At 40.5% G+C, this 19,852-nt stretch overlaps 1 protein-coding gene across 1 annotated transcript; it reads right to left on the reverse strand.

Annotated features, from left to right (window-relative positions):
- Positions 1 to 2,125: 2,125 nt before the first annotated feature.
- On the reverse strand, positions 2,126 to 19,231 carry si:dkeyp-13a3.10. Its single transcript, XM_021613103.2, has 6 exons — positions 18,925 to 19,231; positions 18,584 to 18,778; positions 11,005 to 11,280; positions 10,622 to 10,714; positions 8,780 to 8,806; positions 2,126 to 2,345 (listed from the first exon to the last, which is right to left on the reverse strand). The coding sequence occupies exons 1-6, from the start codon at positions 18,980 to 18,982 to the stop codon at positions 2,269 to 2,271; spliced, it is 726 nt and encodes a 241-aa protein (XP_021468778.2). The 5' UTR covers positions 18,983 to 19,231; the 3' UTR covers positions 2,126 to 2,268.
- Between the last annotated feature and the right edge of the window lie 621 nt (positions 19,232 to 19,852).

Here is a 19,852-nt window from a genome sequence, read left to right on the forward strand (position 1 = left end):
AACTATGGAACCACATAACTACTGACCACAACTTCTGACCAAATCTGACTGTCGGTGGGAATTTAAAATAATTTCACAATTGGAATAATCAATAGTGCAACTTTTTAAAACTTCTTTCATTACAACAACAAAGAGCTTTAGCAAGCCCCGCAACTTTACTTGTAAAGTTACCATCTAGTTCACCCTTCCCCATCTCACCCATTGAAGTTGCACAATTTTCACAAAGCAAGCCAACCTACAAAGCTTGCTGACATGACTGAGGAGCAATGCAAACATTAAGGCCCTGGCGATCTCTTCCACTGTTAAAAAAAAAGGATGTTTTAAAATCCATTGTATTTCAGAAAAGGTATTAATGGGATGCTATGTAGAATGCCTCTAGCCAAGTAATAATGATACCTCAGCATTTCAAGTAGGCTTAGCCCAATACCTAGCCTCCTGAGCTTGTCGCAATTCTTGTTCTTTTGAGTTGATCGGGGTGTACTATCCATCTATTTGGCATCCAGGTAAATTTTCCATTTAAAGATACTCCAATACAAAAGTTGCATTTAAATAGCTTTAATAAAGTGACAAACATACAAAGTAAAGTGATAAACAAGTGATAAAAATCATTCATACATATCCGGTTCAATGTACAATTCTGTCCCCTCAAATCATAATACAGTATACAGTATACACAAAAGTGCACAAAGTGAACACATTTCCTCACTGTACACATTTGTTTTTACCGTATTGCACCCAGAATGTGTAACTGGATCAAAATAACATTTATTCAAAACAGATGGACCAAATTGAAAACTTTTCACATCGTTTTTTTTAACAAGGAAAAGTTATTGATAGCTGTTGACTAAATGCAACCGACAGCTCTACACAAATCTAGTTCTAGTTGAAGTCGTTTTTTAAAAATTTTACCCCTTTTTCTCCCCAAATGCGTGGTATACAATTGTTTAGTAGCTACTATCTTGTCTCATCGCTACAACTCCCGTACGGGCTCAACGAAGGTTGAAAGTCATGCGTCCTCCGATACACGACCCAACCAAGCCGCACTGCTTCTTAAGCGCCATCCAACCCGGAAGCCAGCCGCACCAATGTGTCGGAGGAAACACTGTGCACTGCGCCCAGCCCGCCACAGGAGACGCTGGTGAGCTATGGGACAAGGATTTCCCTACCAGCCAAACCCTCCCTAACCCGGACGACGCTAGGCCAATTGTGCGTCGCCCCAGTTACGACAGAGCCTGGGCGCGAACCCAAGGTCTCTGGTGGCACAGCTGGTGCTGCAGTACAGCGCCCTTAACCACTGCGCCACCCGGGAGGCCCAGTTACAGTAGTTTTTAGCTATCGAGCGTGAACACACAGAGTGTGTGTCTGTGTGTTTCAGCCTCTGTCTGTTTTGACATAGGCTGAAAAGCTAAGCCTGAAAGGCATAGGCACCGGTAGATAAGTGAGGAAATACAAAGGTGAGGAAATACACAATTATAAAGTGCATAAAACTGTCTTCATATTCTTTTCTTGTGGTTAACTAGGAACTACTTCAAGAGTTCAAGTCACACACACAACAGTAAGTTATACAAATTGGAATGTCACAGTTCCTGTCATATTATAAATATTTGGTAGGCTACAATCCTCCTGGGTCTATAGGAATGTGGCCTGTTGGAAGAAGGCCCAGGGAGAAAGGGGGACCAGAGAGTTGGACGGACAAGGGTACAAAAGTTTGGGGCCACTTAAGAAATATCCTTGTTTTTGATAAATTTGCTTTTTTTTTGTCCCTTAAAATAACATCAAATTGATCAGAAATGCAGTGTAGACATTCTTAATGTTGTAAATGACTATTGGAGCTGGAAATTGATAATTTTTTAATGGAATATCTACATAGGCGCACAGAGGACCATTATCAGCAACCATCACTCCTGTGTTCCAATGGCACGTTGTGTTAGCTAATCAAAGTTCATAATTTTAAAAGGCTAATTTATCATTAGAAAACCCTTTTGCAATTATGTTAGCACAGCTGAAAACTGTTGTGCTTATTAAAGACGCAATAGAACTGGCCTTCTTTAGACTAGTTGAGTATCTGGAGCGTCAGCATTTTTGGGTTCGATTACAGGCTCAAAAATGGCCAGAAACAAAGACCTTTCTTCTGAAACTCGTCACTTTATTCTTGTTCTGAGAAATGAAGGCTATTCCATGTGAGAAATTGCCAAGAAACTGAAGATCTCGTACAACTCCCTTCACAGAGCAGTCATCAGAGGTGGATGAGCGGAGGTGGGTTGAGTTTTAGAGGGCCTGGTAGTCTTTTCCTGATTGTGTTTCTGTGACATTCTGATAGTAGTGGACAATGGAGCCAAGTACACCTGCAGGGAGGAAAAAGAAAACACAATTTAGGAAGATGTAAAACACACCTGAAACATACACACACAGCTAACTCCTGATGTTTACCTCAGCAGACACTACGCCAAACACCGTAAACACTTGAGAGATGAGACAACAGTAAGACAAGAACAAACACCAGACATGTGGTAGGAGACATGCAGATGAGTTAACCACACAGCGCTACAGCAGTGTGGGGTTCAAGAGTCCTTCATTTTCTCCCTCTTGGTGGAGTGTCGATTATTCTGCATTATGGTTCTTCTAAAGCGGATGGTTCTTCTAAAGCGGACTATTTGGCCATTCCTATGATGTCACTACTTTAGGCATCAATTGCAAGTCTGTTGTAGCCTGGCTGACGCCACTCATGTGGTACACATCGAGGGAGCACTATGACCTACTGGTCTGGACAGGAGTCCCTTTGCTGGTGCAATTTTCACCCAGCAATTGATCGAGCTTTGATTGGCTCTCTCAAACATTTTTTCCCCCCCTGGGGGGGATTAAGACCTCTTGTTGTTTGGATCTGTGGCGGCCGGGGGCTGTACACCTGAGTATTTGAGTGAGAAAGACAGCGGCGAGCCAACCAGGTAAAAGCACAGCCCACTTCATTATCGGCGCATTGTCCCGAAAACATCAAACAGCCTCAAGTTTTTATTTTAATTGTATTATTTCACCTTTATTTAACCAGGTTGTAACGGTTGTCGTCGGTGAAAGAAGGAGAGGACCAAAGCGCAGCGTGGTAAGTGTTCATCTTTTTTAATGAAACTGAACACTTCAAAATACAAAACAATGAAGTGAAAACCGAAACAGTTCTATCTGGTGCAGACACACAAAGACTGAAAACAACCACCCACAAAACACAAAGGAAAACAGGCTACCTAAATATGGTTCTCAATCAGGGACAACGATTGACAGGTGCCTCTGATTGAGAACCATATCAGGCCAAACACAGAAATAGAAAAATATAGAAAAACTAACATAGACAACCCACCCAACTCACACCCTGACCATACTAAAACAAAAGACAAAACAAAGGAACTAAGGTCAGAACGTGACACAGGTAGGCTAGTTGAGAACACGTTCTCATTTGCAACTGCGACCTGGCCAAAATAAAGCATAGCAATTCGACACATACAACAACACAGAGTTACACATGGAATAAACAAAACATGGCCAATAATACAGTAGAACAAAAGAAAACTAAAAGTTTATATACAGTGAGTGCAAATGAGGTGAGTTAAGGCAATAAATAGGCCATGGTGGGAAAGTAATTACAATATAGCAATTAGAAACTGAAATGGTAGATGTGCAGAATAAGAATGTGCAAGTAGAGATACTGGGGTGCAAAGGAGCAAGATAAATAAATACAGTATGGGGATGAGGTAGGTCGATAGATGGGCTGTTTACAGATGGGCTATGTACAGGTGCAGTGATCTGTGAGCTGCTCTGACAGCTGGCGCTTAAAGTTAGTGAGGGAGATATGAGTCTCCAGCTTCAGAGATTTTTGCAGTTTGTTCCAGTTATTGGTAGCAGAGAACTGGAAGCAAAGACGACCAAAGGAGGAATTGGCTTTGGGGGTGACCAGTGAGATATACCTGCTGGAGCGCGTGCTACGAGTGGGTGCTGCTATGGTGACCAGTGAGCTGAGATAAGGCGGGGCTTTACTTAGCAAAGACTTATAAATGACCTGGAGCCAGTGGGTTTAGGTACGAATATGAAGCGAGGGCCAACCAACGAGAGCATACAGGTCGCAATGGTGGGTAGTGTATGGGGCTTTGGGGACAAAACGGATGGCACTGTGATAGCCTGCATCCAGTTTGTTGAGTAGAGTATTTGAAGCTATTTTGTTGATGACATCGCCGAAGTCGAGGATCGGTAGGATAGTCAGTTTTACTAGGGTAAGTTTGCGGCGTGAGTGAAGGAGGCTTTGTTGCAATATAGGAAGCCGATTCTAGATTGAATTTTGGATTGGAGATGCTTAATGTGAGTCTGGAAGGAGAGTTTACAGTCTAACTCTCCGATTTGACACACTGAACTCTGTCTGAGAAGTAGTCGGTAAACCAGGCGAGGCAATCACTTGAGAAACCAAGGCTTTCTGCCAATAAGAATGTGGTGATTGACAGAGTCGAAAGCCTTGGCCAGGTCGATGAATAAGGCTGCACAGTAATGTCTCTTATCGATGGCGGTTATGATGTCGTTTAGAACCTTGAGCGTGGCTGAGGTGCACCCATGACCAGCTCTGAAAACAGATTGCATAGCGGAGAAGGTACGGTGGGATTCGAAATGGTCGGTAATCTGTTTGTTAACTTGGCTTTCGAAGACCTTAGAAAGACAGGGTAGGATAGATATAGGTCTGTAGCAGTTTGGGTCTAGAGTGTCACCCCTTTTGAAGAGGGGGATGACCGCGGCAGCGTTCCAATCTTTGGGAATCTCAGACGATACAAAAGAGAGGTTGAACAGGCTAGTAACAGGGGTTGCAACAATTTCGGCAGATCATTTTAGAAAGAGAGGGTCCAGATTGTCTAGCCTGGCTGATTTGTAGGGGTCCAGATTTTGCAGCTCTTTCAGAACATCAGTTATATGGATTTGGGTGAAGGAGAAATGGTGGGGGCTTTAGAGGATTGCTGTGGAGGGTGCGGGGCAGTTGACCGGGGTAGGGGTAGCCAGGTGGAAAGCATGGCCAGCCATAGAGAAATGCTTATTGAAATTCTCAATTATAGTGGATTTATCGGTGGTAACAGTGTTTCCTAGCCTCAGAGCAGTAGGCAGCTGGGAGGAGGTGCTCTTATTCTCCATGGACTTTACAGTATCCCAGAACTTTTTTGAGTTAGTACTACAGGATGCACATTTCTGAATGAAAAAAACTAGCCTTAACTTTCCTAACTGCCTGTGTATATTTGTTCCTAACTTCCCTGAAAAGTTGCATATCACGGGGGCTATTCGATGCTAATGCAGAACTTCACAGGATGTTTTTGTGCTGGTCAAGGGCAGACAGGTTTGGAGTGAATCAAGGACTATATCTATTCCCAGTTATACATTTTTTGAATGGGGCATGCTTATTTAAGATGGTGAGGAAGGCACTTTTAAAGAATAGCCAGGCATCATCTATCAGCCAGGATGAGGTCAATGTCATTTCAGGATATCCAGGCCAGGTTCATTAGAAAGGCCTGCTTGCTGAAGTGTTTTAGGGAGCGTTTGACAGTGATGAGGGATGGACGTTTGACCGCAGACCCATTACGGATGCAGGCAATGAGGCAGTGATCGCTGAGATCTTGATTGAAAACAGCAGAGGTGTATTTGGAGTGCGAGTTAATTAGGATGACATCTATGAGGGTGCCCGTGTTTACGGATTTGGAGTTGTACCTGGTAGGATCATTGATAATTTGTGTCAAGCTTGGATTGTTGGATGGCCGAGGTGTTAAGCATGTCCCAGTTTAGGTCACCTAGTAGCACGAGCTCAGAAGATAGATGTGGGGCAATCAATTCACAAAGAGTATCGAGGGCACAGCTGGGGGCACAGGGGGGGTCTATAGCAAGCGGCAAGTGAGAGACTTGTTTTTTGGAAAGGAGAATTTTTAGAAGTAGAAGCTTGAATTGTTTGGGTACAGACTTGGATAGTAATACAGAACTCTGCAGGCTATCTTTGCTGTAGATTGCAACACAGCACCCTTTGGCAGTTCTATCGTGGCGGAAAATGTTATAGTTCGCAATGGAGATTTCAGGGTTTTTGGTGGTTTTCCTAAGCCAGGATTCAGACACAGCTAAGACATCCGGGTTGGCAGAGTGTGCTAAAGCAGTGAGTAAAACAAACGTAGGGAGTAGGCTTCTAATGTTAACATCCAAGGCTTTTACGGTTACAGAAGTCAACAAATGAGAGCACCTGGGGAGTGGGAGTGGAGCTAGGCACTGCAGGACCTGGATTAACCTCTACATCACCAGAGGAACAGAGGAGAAGAAGGATAAGGGTACGGCTAAATGCTATTCGAACTGGCTGTCTAGCACGTTCGGAACAGAGAGTAAAAGGAGCAGGTTTCTGGGCACAATAGCATAGATTCAAGGCATAGTGTACAGACAAAGGTGAGGTAGGATGTGAGTACATTGGAGGTAAACCTAGGCATTGAGTAATGATGAGAGAGATATGGTCTCTAAAGATGTTTAACCTCTTGGTGTTAGGGGGCAGTATTTACATTTTTGGAAAAAAAAACGTTCCCGTTGTCTGTGAGTATAACAGAACTGATGTTGCAGGCGACAGCCTGAGAAAAATCCAATCCAGAAGTGCCCCAGGTTTTGAAAGCGCTGCATTCCAATGACTCCCTATATGGCTGTGAATTTACCATCAACGAGCTTACGCTTTCTACGTATTCCCCAAGGTGTCTACAGCATTGTGACATAGTTTTACGCATTTCTGTTGAAGAATACCAGTATGGGGGCACATTGCGTAAGTGGTCACATGGTGGCTCCGAGAGAGATTCTCGCGTGAAGTGCAGAGGTAGCCATTACTCCAATCGGTCCTAGAGAAAAAGGAATTGTCCCGACGGATATATTATTGAATAGATATTAGAAAAACACCTTGAGGATGGATTCTAAACAACGTTTGCCATGTTTCTGTCGATATTATGGAGCTAATATGGAATATTTTTCGGCGTTGTGGTGACCGCAATTTCCGGGCAATTTCTCAGCCAAACGTGAAGAACAAACGGAGCTATTTCACCTACAAAAATAATATTTTTGGAAAAAATTTCTCGTGAGTGAAAACATCCGAAGTTCATCAAAGGTAAACTATTTAATTTGATTGCTTTTCTGATTTCCGTGACAAGTTTGCCTGCTGCTAGCAAGGCATAATGCTATGCTAGGCTATGATAAACTTACACAAATGCTTGTCTAGCGTTGGCTGTAAAGCATATTTTGAAAATCTGAGATGACAGGGTGATTAACAAAAGGCTATATTGAGCAGGGCTAGAGGCTCTACAGTGAAATAAGACAGTAATCACTAACTAGGACAGTAATGAACGAGGTATATTAATATTGGAGAGAGGCATGCGTAGCCAAGTGAACATATGGGTCCAATGAGTGGTTGGGTTGACTGGGGACACGGCGACTCAGACAGTTAGCAGGCCGATGCTAACACGCTAACAGTTAGTAGGCCGGGGCTAAACAAGCTATCAGCTAGCAGACCAGGTTAGCAAGCAAGCAGTTAACAGACCAGGGGTTCCAAGTAGCTCTAGGTAGCTAGCAGGCCTAGCAGAATGGTCCTTCAGCGGACATCGCGCCTGAGGAGCCAGTTGGAATCCTCGGGCAGATTATGTCGGTATTCCAATCGTTGAGGATCGGCGGGGTTCCGTGCCCTGTACCGGTAGTAGAAGGAGTCCGGATATTGTAGCCCAGGAGTGAGCCGGGAGATGGGTCTAGCATGGGCTAGCCCCAGGCTAGTTGGTGCTAGCTCCAGGACGGAAACATTAGCCAGGAGTAGTAAAACCGGGTTGCGGTTAGCTAGCTGTGATGATCCAGATGAAAAGGTTCAGAGTTTGTGGTAGGAATTCAGGGATATGGAGGGAAAAATAGGTCCGATATGCTCTGGTTTGAAACGCGTTGTACAAACTGGCGAGAGCTTTCCGAGCTAAAGGTTAGCTGATGACCGCTAGCAGTGGTTAGCTGACTGATAGCTGGTAGCTAGTTAGCTTCAGTTGAGGTATTCCAGTTTGGGAGTAAATAGAAATACTTTAGGAAAAAAAAAAACAGATCCACACCACATTGGGTGAGGCGGGTTGCAAGAGAGTATTTTGAAGTTGAGGTTTCGGAAAAATATTAAAAAGAACATGAAGAAAAAGATATATACACATGGGACGAGACAAGACAAAGACGTCTGACTGCTACGCCATCTTGGAAGTCAGGAGGACTTCGAGTTTCGTGTCAATCAGACTAAGTCTGTTGTGCAATGTACATAGAGTACATGCAAATATACATCACTCGTGTTAAAGGCACAAGTGACAGACCTACAACTGGGACACAATCAGTATTTACCAAAACAACTGTTCACAATGTTGTTCAACATGTTTGAACAGCAGCTTTCTAAATGTAGGAATGTCCAGGAAGCATGGAATCTATATAAATCACAGTCAACATAAGCATTGACACCAAACCCTGTGATCCTGAATACTACCCTCGGCCCTAGGAGTCACACATTTGACAAAAAGGGAACTACCTGTGAAAGACAAACATACACACCACTGAGAGAAGCACACAGAAAGCCAGTAGCATCAGAAGATAAGGACAATGTGCCCAGTCCTGTTTACAAGGTGTGGTTTAGGAGACAGCAGTTCCCAGTCAACATACTAAACCATCTGTTAATATTGAATGTTCTATACTCCTGTTAACCAAGAAACCGATGGGGGACAATGAGATGGAAGTAAAAATATTTTACCTCCAGGGTGTCTGGAAACTCTGGGATCTGAAGGAAGAGAAACAAAACATTCTGTTGGCTCTGTTGTAGACTAGCTACATATGGTCATTGGGAATATAACGTTCAGAATTACACAATAACGTTAGGAATTAAGACGCAAAAGGAAAATATAGAATTGTATATAGAGCTTCTAAAGATAGCATTGCATTCTACATAGCTGACACACTGATTTAAATGTGTCATTTAAATAGAGATCATGAAAGCCATTCAGTAAATATCCCAGACTGGGCAGCAAGAGAACAACCAGTATGACATAAACTCAGCAAAAAAAGAAACGTCCCCTCACTGTCAACTGCGTTTATTTTCAGCAAACTTAACAATTGGCCATACAAATATTTACTGAGACATAAACTGAACAAGTTCCACAGACATGTGACTAACATAAATGGAATAACATGCCCCTGAACAGAGGGGGAGGGTCCAAATCAAAAGTAAGTCAGTATCTGGTGTGGCCACCAGCTGCATTAAGTACTGCCGTGCATCTCCTCCTCATGGACTGCACCAGATTTGCCAGTTCTTGCTGTGAGATGTTACCCCACTCTTCCACCAAGGCACCTGCAAGTTCCCTAACATTTCTGGGGGGAATGGCCTTAGCCCTCACCCGTCAATCCAACAGGTCCCAGACGTGCTCAATGGGATTGAGATCCGGGCTCTTTGCTGGCCATGGCAGAACACTGACATTCCTGTCTTGCAGGAAATCATGCACAGAACGAGCAGTATGGCTGGTGGCATTGTCATGCTGAAGGGTCCTGTCAGGGTAAGCCTGCAGGAAGGGTACCACATGAGGGAGGAGGATGTCTTCCCTGTAACGCACAGCGTTGAGATTGCCTGCAATGACAACAAGCTCAGTCCGCTGACGCTGTGACACCAAGACGGACCCTCCACCAAATCGATCCCGCCCCAGAGTACAGGCCTCGGTGTAACGCTCATTCCTTCGACGAAAAACGCGAATCCGACCATCACCCCTGGTGAGACAAAACTGTGACTCGTCAGTGAAGAGCACTTTTTGCTAGTCCTGTCTGGTCCAGCTACGGTAGGTTTGTGCCCAAAGGCAACATTGTTGCCGGTGATGTCTGGTGAGGATCTGCCTTACAACAGGCCTACAAGCCCTCAGTCCAGCCTCTCTCAGCCTATTGCAGACAGTCTGAGCACTGATGGAGGGATTGTGCATTCCTGGTGTAACTCGGGCAGTTGTTGTTGCCATCCTGTACCTGTTCCGCAGGTGTGATGTTCGGTTGTACCGATCCTGTGCAAGTGTTGTTACACATGGTCTGCCACTGCGAGGACGATCAGCTGTCCGTTCTGTCTCCCTGTAGCGCTGTCTTAGGCGTCTCACAGTACGGACATTGCAATTTATTGACCTGGTCACATCTGCAGTCCTCATGCCTATTTGCAGCATGCCTAAAGCACGTTCACGCAGATGGGCAGGGGCCCTGGGCATCTTTCTTTTGGTGTTTTTCAGAGTAAGTAGAAAGGCCTCTATAGTGTCCTAAGTTTTCATAACTGTGACCTTACTTGCCTACCTGTAAGCTGTTAGTGTCTTAACGACAGTTCCACAGGTGCATGTTCATTAATTGTTTATAGTTCATTGAACAAGCAGGGGAAACAGTGTTTGAACTGTTTACAATGAAGATCTGTGAAGTTATTTGGATGTTTCCTAATTATCTTTAAAAAGACAGGGTCCTGAAAAAGAGATGTTTCTTTTTTTTGCTGAGTTTAGAATAGGATGAAGTTTAATATCCAAGAGGGGGAAAATGTATTTGACATACAGTACTGGTGCATACAAAATATAATGTCACTCACCTCGTTGTTTAGAGATGAGGAAGCTTGCAATAACCATGACAACAAAGGTCAGGCATGCAAACAGTGGAGCCAGGACAGTCAGCAGGGACGTTCCTGTTGAAACATACAACAGGAATTCACTGGATTCACCTGCATGACCTACTGTACTTCATAACTAGTTAAAACAAGTGACCAAAGAATGGGAACATTCTGTTGATCTTGTGGCGTGTAGTCTGCCAGTGTTGTTACACCTTTTATTAAACCCGACACAAGCTTGACATACACACACGCTGTACATAAAACAGATGCACGCATGCATACACACTTGCCTTCTAATCTATACAATGCTCTTTCAGTGTACACTAAAGCAGTGGCACCAAGTAGGCCTCCTCCCGTACACTTACCTCTATTGGTGGTGGGCTCGGAATGTCTGAGTTCCTTCATCAGTTCGGTACAGCTCTCATGGAGTTGCATCTTCTCCCTCCTCGTGAACTCAGTGTCCCAGTCCCAAAGCTGTTTGAGTGAGAGGGCCTGTGGTACCTCAGCTGTCCAGGTGTCTGTGGATTGGTCCAAAGTCAGGAAGTCATTCCCGTTGACAAGGAGCTGGTCGGTCGAATGCACCACTCGAAATCCATTCAGTTTGCATTCACGCACACGCAGGTACTGGTAAGTAGGATTTTCTGGTCATTGAAGGAAAAAGGGAAAGGAATGGTTAAGGATGAATGTATCCTTTATACAGAATATATATCTGATTGTATTCCTTGTCAGTCAAGGAGGTAGATTTGTCCTGCCCTATCTCAGGTAACTGCCATTGTGCCCTTGAGCAAGGCACCTGTACAGAGGTAAATTTTGTTTTATACTGGATATTCAGTGAATATTTAGTAACCTCGTCAATAGCTATTGAACCAAGCAAGCCATGACTATGAAGATGGTGGATGGAGAACAATCCACACTTAAAAATAGATTTAGGATTTCAAATCGCTCGTACATAACTATAACAATTATATATTCTGAGCCAGGGGAGGACGGACAAACATCCACTGTTGATGTATTTATTTTTAATTTAGATATTTATTCCTTTCAATCTTCAATAGCTCTTACACACCACCACCCCCTATTATTGCAGACCGAAACCCCTTCCCCCCCAAAAAACACAGCATTATGACAACAAAAAAGCTGTGTATTTGTCCATCCTCCCTCGATTCAGAATATATAATTGTCATAGTTAGTTGATTCAATATTGACGCGAGAACTTCAGAATATTTTGTAATTGATCAAACCATTGAATTATATTTGACGATTTCCAACGAACAAGTTAGCCATCGAAAAGTTTCAGCGTGTGTAGTTTAGTTAGCCTGCTAACGTCTTCATAGCTAGTAGCGTGGAATCAGGACATGACCAAACTGTTGGTGAGATAATGGATGTTGAAACTGCCAGGGAGAAAAGAGGCATTGTTGAAACTCACTCATATGCTTGCAGTGTAAAAATAGGGGGCGAATGAATACCCCAACCAAGGAGCAACTTCCAAAGAAGCTGAGAAGTGAACCATCAATGAGCAAGCTACAGGAGAACATCGTCCGCAGCCTCACAGCTAAAAATCAGAGAGAGCGCAGATGACATCATGGATTTGGTGAAAAAGAACACCATCAGTATCGTTAACCTGAAGAAAGCGATTGATTTCAATGCTGAGGAAGTAAAAACTCGGAAGCAGCAGAACGCAACATTGAAAATTCAGGTTGCAAAGCAGAAGAAACTCCCGAGAATGACCGGTATCGTCGGAGATGGAATCTTCGAATTTATGGAATAGCAGAAAAATCTGACGATAACATCAAAAGCAAGAGTGAAAGACATTTGCAGGGGCAATAGTCCCAGAGGATGAGCGAAATGTTGTTGCAGGTTCTCTGGATGTAGTGCACCGCCTAGGTAGGCTGAGAGATAGGGAAAACAACCAGCCACCACGACCAGTGTTCATGAGATTTATCTCCAGGACAATGAGGGATATGACATGGAAAAGTGCAAAGGAAAATTACTATTTAATGAAGAACAACCTGCGTATATTTTAAAAGGCAACTTTAAGGGTCATATATTGAGTCATAAGGCAGATAATACAGGGAGATGGATTATACTATTGGTAGATGTCAACCGCATTCAATTCATTGTTGTAAATACTTATGCTTCCAATAACAAGTCAAGTAACTGTATTTTATTTTGTATTTATTTATTTACTTACTACATTTCCATCGGGGTGGAGATTTTAATACAGTATTACATGATAATCTAGATAGATGGCCTCCTAAGGATAGCAATTCTGTTTGTGAGATAAGGAATATATATGTCTAAGGTTAGGTGTTCCAGATATTTGGAGACATAAGAAACCCAGATAAGATTATGTTTACATGGAGTACCAAAGATTTATCTATACAATCCTGTATTGATTTCTGGCTGATATCTGAAGATATGGCTGTAAAGGTTGATAGTCTCGATTGAACCATCGATTTTAACAGACCACAAAGGGATCTCAATAGGGATCTCAAGATAAATATGCATGGTTTGTCAACAACAAAACAGTCAAAGTTACTGGGAAATGAACAAGACTTTACTAGAGAATTAAGTATTTAAGAAGGAAGTAGCAGGAATTATTGATAAATACTAGAATTGTGCCTGTGTTATGAATACATTTGGAAGTTACTGGGAGCTAATGAAATTTGATTTAAGGCATTTGGCTATTTCAATGGGGAAAGAAATTGCTTGTGCCAAGAGAGAGAAAGAATGACATCATAAAGGGAATAATGGATTATACTAAAAAAAACTTAACTACCTAATCAGGAATTACTGGAGCTATCATCATTTCAAATGCAGTTAGACTGTATCTACGAGAAGGCCCGGGGAGCGTTTGTAAGATAAAGACAAAAATGGATGGAATAGGGAGAGAAAGTTACAAAATATTTCTTTAATTTAGAAAAAGGGCAGGCGAAAAGACTTCCATATGTAAATTAATGATTAATAATACTCCCAATGAAAATCCAAAAGAAATCACTCAGCATGTTGCCCAGTTTTATCAGAATCTGTATACATCAGCACCGGCAACTTCCAATATGGATCTTTTCTTAGACAATATACCAAACATTGCTAAGATGATAGATAATGATTTCAGGGATTTTTGTGATGAGTTATCTGAAATTGAGATAAGGCTTTTAATACAAATACAGTCTTAAGGACAATAGGTCCCCTGGAAATGATGGTTTAATCAGCTTTTTATTTAAAAAAAATAGTTTAAAGCATTCAATGATAAATTGATTCCTTTCATTCTTGCTATGTTCCAAGAATCAATAGAAAAGGGGGATTTACCGGCTTCGTTAAAGCAAGGTGTAATTACTTTGATTCCCAAAACTAATAAGGATAGTCTTTATATAGACAACGGGAGACCCAATTAGCCTGTTGAATAATGAGAAATTATTTGCCCTTGTATTTGCTAAGAGGTTGAAACAAGGCTTGCATCATATACTTGATGAAGAACAATGTGGTTTTATGCATGGTCGACACATTAGTAATAACATCAGGTTGATCTTAGATATGATTGACTATAATGACCTCATCATTGATGATAGTTTTCTTATGTTTGTTGATTTTTATCAAGCTTTTGACACTGTAGAACATGAGTTTATGTTCAAAGCAATACGTTTTGGGGGGTTTGGTGACTTTTTTTTAAAGCAGTCCAAACTTTATATAGTGGTTGTACTAGCTCTGTAAAATTGGGGGTTGTATCTCTTTTAAATTCCTCTGAGGTTGATGTAAGTAACATAGATTTACATGAAAATATATTAATTGGCAATATTAACATCAAAGATAAATGTAGTAATAAACAGATTAGGAAGAATTGTTTGTGATACTACAATTCCCTCAGCAAGATTATTTTGGTCAGATATCTATGGTGATATACAATGGGGGAAAGCATGGAAAATTGCTAACAAATATTGTAACAAGGTAAAGGATGTTTCATTTAAAATGTTACATAGTATTTATCCTGTGAAACATGTTTTGGAAAGATTCACTGACTATAAATTAAATTTCTGTGGAATGGAGAAGGAGACCATTTTGCATTTGTTTTGTGCCTGTATTTATAGTCTAATTTTTTGGAATTGACATACAGAATTTTGTTAAGAAGAAAAAGGGACCGGTTGTAGTATTTAATGGTTTTGATATAATGATTTATTTCAGAAATTCTGACATAGATAAAGATGTAGTATATTGAATTTAACTGCTAATAATACTAGGTAAATTGCATATTCACAAATGCAAATGGTCTAATTCAAAACCTAACTTTTTTCACTTTATAAATTAACTTGAACTAAAATGAAAAACAAAAAGGCAATTCAAACTTGTGGTATTATTAATGAATATGATTTGTGTCCTTTTCTATCACTCTATTTAGATATTTATTCCTTTCAATCTTCAATAGCTCTTACACACCACCACCCCCTATTATTGCAGACCGAAACCCCTTCCCCCCCAAAAAACACAGCATTATGACAACAAAAAAGCTGTGTATTTGTCCATCCTCCCTCGATTCAGAATATATAATTGTCATAGTTAGTTGATTCAATATTGACGCGAGAACTTCAGAATATTTTGTAATTGATCAAACCATTGAATTATATTTGACGATTTCCAACGAACAAGTTAGCCATCGAAAAGTTTCAGCGTGTGTAGTTTAGTTAGCCTGCTAACGTCTTCATAGCTAGTAGCGTGGAATCAGGACATGACCAAACTGTTGGTGAGATAATGGATGTTGAAACTGCCAGGGAGAAAAGAGGCATTGTTGAAACTCACTCATATGCTTGCAGTGTAAAAATAGGGGGCGAATGAATACCCCAACCAAGGAGCAACTTCCAAAGAAGCTGAGAAGTGAACCATCAATGAGCAAGCTACAGGAGAACATCGTCCGCAGCCTCACAGCTAAAAATCAGAGAGAGCGCAGATGACATCATGGATTTGGTGAAAAAGAACACCATCAGTATCGTTAACCTGAAGAAAGCGATTGATTTCAATGCTGAGGAAGTAAAAACTCGGAAGCAGCAGAACGCAACATTGAAAATTCAGGTTGCAAAGCAGAAGAAACTCCCGAGAATGACCGGTATCGTCGGGGATGGAATCTTCGAATTTATGGAATAGCAGAAAAATCTGACGATAACATCAAAAGCAAGAGTGAAAGACATTTGCAGGGGCAATAGTCCCAGAGGATGAGCGAAATGTTGTTGCAGGTTCTCTGGATGTAGTGCACCGCCTAGGTAGGCTGAGAGATAGGGAAAACAACCAGCCACCACGACCAGTGTTCATGAGATTTATCTCCAGGACAATGAGGGATATGACATGGAAAAGTGCAAAGGAAAATTACTATTTAATGAAGAACAACCTGCGTATATTTTAAAAGGCAACTTTAAGGGTCATATATTGAGTCATAAGGCAGATAATACAGGGAGATGGATTATACTATTGGTAGATGTCAACCGCATTCAATTCATTGTTGTAAATACTTATGCTTCCAATAACAAGTCAAGTAACTGTATTTTATTTTGTATTTATTTATTTACTTACTACATTTCCATCGGGGTGGAGATTTTAATACAGTATTACATGATAATCTAGATAGATGGCCTCCTAAGGATAGCAATTCTGTTTGTGAGATAAGGAATATATATGTCTAAGGTTAGGTGTTCCAGATATTTGGAGACATAAGAAACCCAGATAAGATTATGTTTACATGGAGTACCAAAGATTTATCTATACAATCCTGTATTGATTTCTGGCTGATATCTGAAGATATGGCTGTAAAGGTTGATAGTCTCGATTGAACCATCGATTTTAACAGACCACAAAGGGATCTCAATAGGGATCTCAAGATAAATATGCATGGTTTGTCAACAACAAAACAGTCAAAGTTACTGGGAAATGAACAAGACTTTACTAGAGAATTAAGTATTTAAGAAGGAAGTAGCAGGAATTATTGATAAATACTAGAATTGTGCCTGTGTTATGAATACATTTGGAAGTTACTGGGAGCTAATGAAATTTGATTTAAGGCATTTGGCTATTTCAATGGGGAAAGAAATTGCTTGTGCCAAGAGAGAGAAAGAATGACATCATAAAGGGAATAATGGATTATACTAAAAAAAACTTAACTACCTAATCAGGAATTACTGGAGCTATCATCATTTCAAATGCAGTTAGACTGTATCTACGAGAAGGCCCGGGGAGCGTTTGTAAGATAAAGACAAAAATGGATGGAATAGGGAGAGAAAGTTACAAAATATTTCTTTAATTTAGAAAAAGGGCAGGCGAAAAGACTTCCATATGTAAATTAATGATTAATAATACTCCCAATGAAAATCCAAAAGAAATCACTCAGCATGTTGCCCAGTTTTATCAGAATCTGTATACATCAGCACCGGCAACTTCCAATATGGATCTTTTCTTAGACAATATACCAAACATTGCTAAGATGATAGATAATGATTTCAGGGATTTTTGTGATGAGTTATCTGAAATTGAGATAAGGCTTTTAATACAAATACAGTCTTAAGGACAATAGGTCCCCTGGAAATGATGGTTTAATCAGCTTTTTATTTTAAAAAAATAGTTTAAAGCATTCAATGATAAATTGATTCCTTTCATTCTTGCTATGTTCCAAGAATCAATAGAAAAGGGGGATTTACCGGCTTCGTTAAAGCAAGGTGTAATTACTTTGATTCCCAAAACTAATAAGGATAGTCTTTATATAGACAACGGGAGACCCAATTAGCCTGTTGAATAATGAGAAATTATTTGCCCTTGTATTTGCTAAGAGGTTGAAACAAGGCTTGCATCATATACTTGATGAAGAACAATGTGGTTTTATGCATGGTCGACACATTAGTAATAACATCAGGTTGATCTTAGATATGATTGACTATAATGACCTCATCATTGATGATAGTTTTCTTATGTTTGTTGATTTTTATCAAGCTTTTGACACTGTAGAACATGAGTTTATGTTCAAAGCAATACGTTTTGGGGGGTTTGGTGACTTTTTTTTAAAGCAGTCCAAACTTTATATAGTGGTTGTACTAGCTCTGTAAAATTGGGGGTTGTATCTCTTTTAAATTCATCTGAGGTTGATGTAAGTAACATAGATTTACATGAAAATATATTAATTGGCAATATTAACATCAAAGATAAATGTAGTAATAAACAGATTAGGAAGAATTGTTTGTGATACTACAATTCCCTCAGCAAGATTATTTTGGTCAGATATCTATGGTGATATACAATGGGGGAAAGCATGGAAAATTGCTAACAAATATTGTAACAAGGTAAAGGATGTTTCATTTAAAATGTTACATAGTATTTATCCTGTGAAACATGTTTTGGAAAGATTCACTGACTATAAATTAAATTTCTGTGGAATGGAGAAGGAGACCATTTTGCATTTGTTTTGTGCCTGTATTTATAGTCTAATTTTTTGGAATTGACATACAGAATTTTGTTAAGAAGAAAAAGGGACCGGTTGTAGTATTTAATGGTTTTGATATAATGATTTATTTCAGAAATTCTGACATAGATAAAGATGTAGTATATTGAATTTAACTGCTAATAATACTAGGTAAATTGCATATTCACAAATGCAAATGGTCTAATTCAAAACCTAACTTTTTTCACTTTATAAATTAACTTGAACTAAAATGAAAAACAAAAAGGCAATTCAAACTTGTGGTATTATTAATGAATATGATTTGTTTGTTTAGGATTCCTGGCAATGTACATAGTTTGAATGTATGCTTGTTTGCATGTGACTATTCCTCTTTTGTTTGTTGATATTTGTTGATATTTTTTTTAAATCAAGAATATCCACCGAAAATCCAATATAGAACACATTTTACGGTGGCAACTGTGTGTTTGTGTACTTATTAGTGTGTTGCAGTAGGTTCAGGCATGCATTAGGCCTACTTGTCATGGTGTTGGTGACATTTTCTTCGATCTCGAACGCCTGCTGAAAAGACTCGTAGTTGCCCATCAATACAGCACGGAGAATGCCACTGACGTATTTCCCGCTGCCGGAGAGAGGTGCTCCGTTGACCAACACCTGCTCGACGGTCTCCATCTCGCCGACCACTCCCGACCGCTGGAACAGAATGACCGTGTCTGCAACAAAACACATCAACAAATCTAATTTTGTTTGTTATTAGTAGCCTAAGATTCATAACACAAAGGTGTAGAATGTTGTGCGTAAAATGAACAAATTGTACATGGCAATGGGAATGAAAAAAGTAAGCAATGGAAAAACATACCAATTGGAAGACCCCAACTTAAATTGAAAAACAGAATGAATGTAAGTGGAAGTTGCATCTTTGCACTATGCGAGGACTGGCTTTGGAAATGATGTACTGTAGTTTAAAATAACCTCCAAGACGTAAACCAATTATAATAGATTATATATCATTAGAAAGGACTCGCTCGTGTTCTCCTTTCCAACATCAAACAGGTAGAATGATGAAGGGCAGAGCGTTTATCAATCAAACGTCCATAGCTAAGTGCGTAGCCTCTGGATTTGTGGCTATGAGTAGTCCGTCCTTATGTTGACTTTTAAATGCGTAGCTAGCCTACTAAGATTTTCAGTAGTGTTGATGTGATTGGCTGGTGGTAGCTGGTTCCGTTAGGGGAGGAGCTTCAAGGCGTGCAACTGCAACAACCTGTACTGCCCTGCCAAGCAAAAAAGCAGGAACTGCATTCGGTCAAAAAAAAAATGTTATTTACTTTTTTTCATACATTAAATACATGCTTTATCATTTGGACAAATATCCCGCCTTCATTGTGTTGTGGTATGGAGAAAATGGGGGGGTCATGTTTGTAGTAACTGCAAGAAGGCAGTAACTGCATTTTACCTTGGTGTCACTGAGCTTTGTGCTGCACAGTTGACCTTGGTATTATTTATTGTTCTTTGCTGATACAAGTGTCAAACTATATGACACTGACACATTTTATTTTTACCTTTATTTAACTAGGCAAGTCAGTTAAGAACAAATTCTTATTTTCAATGACAGCCTAGTGGGTTAATGCCAGATTTGTACCTTGTCAGCGCGGGGATTTGAACTTGCAACCTTCCGGTTACTATTCCAACACTCTAACCACTAGGCTACCCTGCCGCCGCACATACAAATAAACATATTAACACAAGTTTGTGTCAAAAACAATCGTCATGGAAACGTATTCCAGTGG

This window comes from Oncorhynchus mykiss, chromosome 8 (assembly GCF_013265735.2).
Source record: "Oncorhynchus mykiss isolate Arlee chromosome 8, USDA_OmykA_1.1, whole genome shotgun sequence".
NCBI lineage: Eukaryota > Metazoa > Chordata > Actinopteri > Salmoniformes > Salmonidae > Oncorhynchus > Oncorhynchus mykiss.

Excerpts from the sequence above, each read along its gene's own strand:
- si:dkeyp-13a3.10 (XM_021613103.2), bottom strand. The coding sequence starts at position 18,982 with ATGCAACTTCCACTTACATTCATTCTGTTTTTCAATTTAAGTTGGGGT. Across the intron at positions 8,807-10,621 it reads CCTCATCTCTAAACAACGAG|ATCCCAGAGTTTCCAGACAC; the intron begins GTGAGTGACATT and ends CTCTTCCTTCAG. Across the intron at positions 2,346-8,779 it reads AGTTTCCAGACACCCTGGAG|GTGTACTTGGCTCCATTGTC; the intron begins GTAAAATATTTT and ends TCCTCCCTGCAG.